This window comes from Bidens hawaiensis, unplaced genomic scaffold, assembly GCF_021521415.1.
Source record: "Bidens hawaiensis isolate Kalapana, Puna unplaced genomic scaffold, B.hawaiensis_p1.1 tig00035544_1, whole genome shotgun sequence".
Classification (NCBI taxonomy): domain Eukaryota; kingdom Viridiplantae; phylum Streptophyta; class Magnoliopsida; order Asterales; family Asteraceae; genus Bidens; species Bidens hawaiensis.
The window spans coordinates 26,887-32,589 of NW_027496192.1; the positions used below are offsets into that span (position 1 = coordinate 26,887).

Genomic DNA, 5,703 nt, shown 5'->3' on the forward strand with positions numbered 1-5,703 from the left:
TAGGTGTGATTGGCGGTTAAGATGTTTAAGGGTTTATGGTGCTGATTCAGAATCGAGAATATATATTTTTCGACATATGTTGTTATATCCCAATTTATATTACATGTTAACTTACAAGTCAGTATTTTCCAGAAACTGAAGAGTTGAAAAAAGAGTTTTTCATTTGTTTCAATTGTTGAAATTTACATGATTACCATGGCATGTTACATCTTTTAGGACAAAACGACAAAATAAAAACATTACGAGACATCATAGACACCAAATGGCTTGTACCCTAGTGATATCAAGACATTTAGTAAATATGTTCCTAGCAAGTAGCCGAGTGTAGTTATTTGATGTAGATTTGCAAGGTGTGAGTTCAAAAAAAAAAATAAAAATAACCCAACTCAATATTACTTGCAGCATCCTTCACATTGACTTTGGCTAAACTAGCAAGCATACACGAGCATATATATTCGTTAACGACCCAACTTTATGAGGGGCGAAACAGAAAAAAAACACACATTCAGACATTTATACAAGTTTACAAGCCAACTAGTCTTAACCATTCATCATTCAGACTTCAGCATAAACTTCTTAACACTTGGGGCCAACTTCCAAATTCAGACGTTAACCGTTTAAAAAAAAACCCCAACGAAACAGGTGAGCTAACGACATAAGAAACTAATCTGCTTGCATGTTTTTAGGGAGGGGAAAAGAAGCGCAACAATGGTAATAACCATTTTCATCATACACAAACCTTTGTGAAAGATGAAGTTCAGGGATAGCATATTCTCCCCATTCTTCTGAACCATATTGCTCCATAATGCCTCGGGCATCAAATGAGTCATTAAACGAGTTGAACTTTTTTGTGTCATATTTTCTGTTATCAGATTTAACAATCTTCTCAGCATTTTTATTCGTATACTTACCAAAACAAGATAACTATTGATAAAACTAATATTTGTAATAAATTTTACATCCTGACTTTTATAAAAAGTTTTTTTGTTGAACGAAACGTTGTTCGGGTGAACCCATACTTCTATTTGTATGCATCTGATTTCATTTATACAAATTTTAGCCAAGAATGGCAATAATGCCTTTAAATATCTTGCCAATATTATCTTTGTCGAGATGACATGTTATAACTTATAAGTTAACAACTGTTGTTTTTTCCAAATAAAAAAGAACATATCCATCATTTATTTTTATTTATTTTTGGGTAGAAATTGGTACAAATGAAACCACATACATATAATTGGCTTATAAATGACCTTGATGAAAAAAGTTGAATATTTGAACGAAAACAACCTTAGCTTTTCTTGAAAAGAAGAAAACGATTTTGATGACGAGCCAATATGATAATAATGCTATAAGTTCAAATTATTGATTTTTAAAGAATCAAGGGTGTTTTAGTCATTCTATATCTGGTCGAAAGTGATACAACCAAAACAAGATACCTTTTCAAGTAGCCTATAAAGTAGTGTGAATAAGTGGAAGACCTTAACTAAAAAAGATGAAATAATTAAAAGAGTATGGAACAAGGATTCACTAACCTTTTCCTTTGTCTTGTATTCATCACTGTCGCATGCAACTGCATAATATCATTTAAAATACACCAATATTGATTTCTATAATTGCAGTAACAAAATGAAAATAACCAAAAACTAGCAAGTAGTATTACATACCTTTAGTGTATGGTTGGCGTCTCTTTCAAGAACAAGGCCGCCTTTTATAAAAGCATCAGTGATGATTTCTTATATAGTTTAGGAAAAATAACACTAAAAAACTGTTATTATGTTAGGAAAAAATAATAATTAAAATAAATAGGTGAATATAAACTATGGATACTGCAAGAACGCAAAAGTCTTTCCTCACCACCTATTACTTCAACAGGAGCATAGAGAACGCGGGCCTTTTCAACTGAACCTTTCATAAGTTCCTAAAAGTAGAAAGAATAAACTAATATAGGTACAAAAAAACACTTCAAATCGCAATGATCATTTAAACACGCATCCAAACAGCCCATATAACTTATAAATGTTAACTGCAAAATTTGTACCAGTCCGTTAAGTTTAATAGCTACAGGTTGGCCATCTAGTGCATCCATTACTTCTGCTTCAATTTCCTGATTAGTAATATCGCAACAGAACAGTTAAGCATTTAAGTCAACCAAGAAAGTTTGTCCAATTGAACCGACCTTGAATATCTTAACAGCGGCACTGACTCTTTCCTTGTTCCACAACTTCAGCATGAGTACAGTTAAGTGAAATGTCTTTGGATTAATAAAGATGGATTTATCTATTCCCAGTTCTGTTGTAAGCAAAATTTTTGATATTATAATTACATACAAAGACGGTAATTTGGAATCTTTTAATTACGAAAGAAGGTATAGACATGTAGAAAGATAGCTCCGCTAAAAAAAAAGATAGCTAGAGCCTAGAAAGAGTAAACAGGTCAAAAGTTAACCAAAGTGTATTTTTAATGCATAAAATTGTCTTTTATTCAAAGAAATCAGATCGTTGTTGAGATAGTAGAGAGTATATTAACTTTAATAATCATACTTGACACACTAACTGCTCATAAAAAAATAATAATCGCTGGACAAGACGTGTTTCGGGTCAACCCAACCCAGGACCCGCCTAATTTTATAAAAGTGTTTTGGGTCAATACAGCCCGACCCATACCTGATAGTAGGGAAGTAAGGGTGTTAAACGAGCCGAGCCCGAGCTGGACTAGGCTCGAGATTGGCTAGTTTTAATTTACAAGAGCTTGAGCTCGATCTTGGCTCGTGAATCATTTTTTCAAGCTTGAGCTCGGCTCGTTTATTAAATTTATTTATATACATTTTCAAACTTTTAATAGTTTTTTAATTATAAATTTTTATATATAACAAAATATATGTAAATTAGTTATTTTTATCATAGTTTTATATGCAATACCATAGCATTGCTATTGGTGGGATATACTGAGTACGATGATGATGATGATGATGATGATATAAATAATAGGCTCGTTTAGGCTCATGAGCCAGCTCGATAAGTGAAGCTTGAGCTCATACTCGTTTTTTAAGAAAGCTCGGGCTCGTTTAAGCTCTTCTCGATTTGGGGTTCTGACGAGCAGATCTCGAGTAGATCACAAACCGACTTGGCTCGTTTACGGTTTACACCCCTATAAGAAAGTACCCTTTTGACCCGCTATCTGATCCATCAATTTTGCTAACTCTAATCATAAACACTCAAAGATACAAACATGTATGGATCTTCCTCATACAAATTTTTTTGAGTCGGTCCAAGACTATAGCTGCCCATTTTGACCTGTTACCCGACCCGCCCATTTGCTACCTCTAATCACATATTTTAAAGAAAATAAAGTAAACATTTTTCACATAAATAGAAAATGCATGCAGCTTTCATGAAAACCGTTCCATAGAAGTATGTATAGTACATACAAAAAAAGACAATTTTCAACTCCGTCCTTTGGCGAAACAGAAATTAAGAAAATGGATAAATAAGTACTTATATTATCATGTAGTTTGTCCACATACCAGATAATGTAGAAGTATTTGCATCATTTACCCCTAATATTGAATCCTTAAAGTTGATAAGTTTATCGATCAATGGTGGATGCAGAGCCAATGGAAGTGATATGAAGTGAGAGTAGTCAAGGGCTGGGGTTTTGACAACCTGTTCGGTATCGCGTATTAATAATAAATTACATGTGAGCATATTAAGTGAAATGAAAAATAATATGTGTGTGTATATATATATATATGTATATATATATATTTATATAGATTTTTTTATTCAATTGAAAGCATGATTACAAAAACTACACTATTACAAAAGAATTTAAATCATTGAACAAATGCTCCTTGATATGACCCAAATAAATTAAAATGTGACAATTCCTCTTTCATTTAATATGTAAACATTAGTTTTATTTCTTAGATAAGGATTAGTACAAGTACTTTATTTATTTATTTATTTATTTATTTATTTATTTATTTATTATTATTATTATTAATACTATTATTATTATTCCTATTATTATTACTGTATTTTAAGTAATTGGGATTACATAATTGGTAACCAACCTCCTCAATTAGGAGTTGTATTCTTTCTGAAGCTTTACCCACGTTATCAGGAGTTCCTTCAATGACTGCAAAAAATCAGCTTTGTAAATAGTTTTCAACAATCAGATGAGATAAATGTTAAAATTTCAAAGTAAGCGCAATTTATATGTTCTAACAGTAAGTCTTGAACAATATTAACTGATAAGCCCCTACTTTGGAATTGTGATAAAAACAAATGGAAAAAGTAAAATAGATTAGTCGAAGTTATGTTGGTAAATACAATATGAATTTAGAGCAACTGATAGAACTGAAACCACTAATGATGTTGCATAAAGTCAATGAATGCAGAAATTGTACGAAAACAGTCTTTTTGTGGCATGGGATAAAAAATCTGTAGATGATATACTTGTGAAAAAAATGACATATCCGTATTTCATAGGCGATACAACCATTAGAGAATGACCCGAGTAAATTGAGACAAGACGGTGATGGTTAATAAAAACAAGAAACATACTCAATGAATCTTCGCTTCTCGATGATGGAAATATTAGCCTCACCCCCGTTTCTTGCTCAATTTTAGCCTGCGTAGAACCCCTGTTGAGGGATATAAAGAAAGTGTTACATAGAGTGGTCACATACTCACATGTACCACACGAAGTGTAGATATGTGTGTACTTGTAATTACAACATGTAATGAATGAACGAATGATGATTGTATTTCTTATGGCACTTGTGCGGTTCTTGCATTTATTATATTTTTTAGCTTTAACGTTGGTAATTAGTTAATTGCAAGTCTTAATCGGCACAGCCGAAAGCAATATGTTGGCTACACCACTGCTTGCAACGAATATAACTAAATGTAAGTGTCAAAAAGACGTACCATTTTCCTTTAATGAAGCGCATCAATGAAGACCCTACCTGTAGGATAATAACAACAAATGAAAATTAGAAGAGAGATTTAAATTCAACTTATTCTTGATACGAAAATAAAGTTGGGTGTGTTTATCATTTGTTCTTAGTTTTAATTGCAGAGAAAGGTAACAATTGACCAAAAAAAACGACAAAAGCGAAAAAGTAAAGAAATTTAAATTTAAACTTCACCTCCAAAGTGACTGAATGTTTGCCTGTAGAAGTAGCGATCTTTCTAGTATTTGATTCAGCTCCACTAGAACTGGCTTCATGGACTTGCACTTGACTTTTAACCTCAACATTGACACCAACATCTGTCTCTAAACAGTTAAACTTCACATCAAATAACAGGCATACAACTCGTTTAAAAATCGATGTTAATTTATTTTAGGATACAAGTAGCAAGCAAATTTGAATGTAAAGCAAACCATCACCACATGCATTTGAGGCCATTAATGCAGACTTCAAGTTATAATTTATAATAATCAGTTTGAATTCAGTAAAAAAACATTTCATAATTCCAACTTTTTATATTGTTAGGTGTCAAAATGATCAAATTTATAAATTGTAATAGCAGGAAAGAAGTATAACTTAAAAAACTTATATTTTAACTCTAATGCAAAATGACAATAATCACTTTGAAATCACCCTCACCTTCCGCTGAAGAAGCCTGCACTGAGGCCGTCCTCCATTTTGGCCTCCATACGTTGTCTCCACCAACCATCTTATAACCACCGCAC

General features: G+C 32.3%; 1 protein-coding gene across 2 annotated transcripts; it reads right to left on the reverse strand.

Annotated features, from left to right (window-relative positions):
- Positions 1-512: 512 nt before the first annotated feature.
- LOC143587535 (uncharacterized) lies at positions 513-5,697 on the reverse strand. 2 transcript variants are annotated; one of them, XM_077068801.1, is made up of 12 exons: positions 5,618-5,697; positions 5,156-5,283; positions 4,935-4,972; positions 4,569-4,648; positions 4,076-4,140; positions 3,527-3,665; positions 2,180-2,292; positions 2,042-2,107; positions 1,831-1,921; positions 1,668-1,735; positions 1,536-1,573; positions 513-862 (listed from the first exon to the last, which is right to left on the reverse strand). In XM_077068801.1, the coding sequence occupies exons 1-12, from the start codon at positions 5,685-5,687 to the stop codon at positions 664-666; spliced, it is 1,095 nt and encodes a 364-aa protein (XP_076924916.1). In that variant the 5' UTR covers positions 5,688-5,697; the 3' UTR covers positions 513-663. The 2 variants fall into 2 exon arrangements, with proteins under 2 accessions (XP_076924916.1, XP_076924917.1); XM_077068802.1 differs by having other exon boundaries at positions 5,156-5,277; positions 5,618-5,694.
- Between the last annotated feature and the right edge of the window lie 6 nt (positions 5,698-5,703).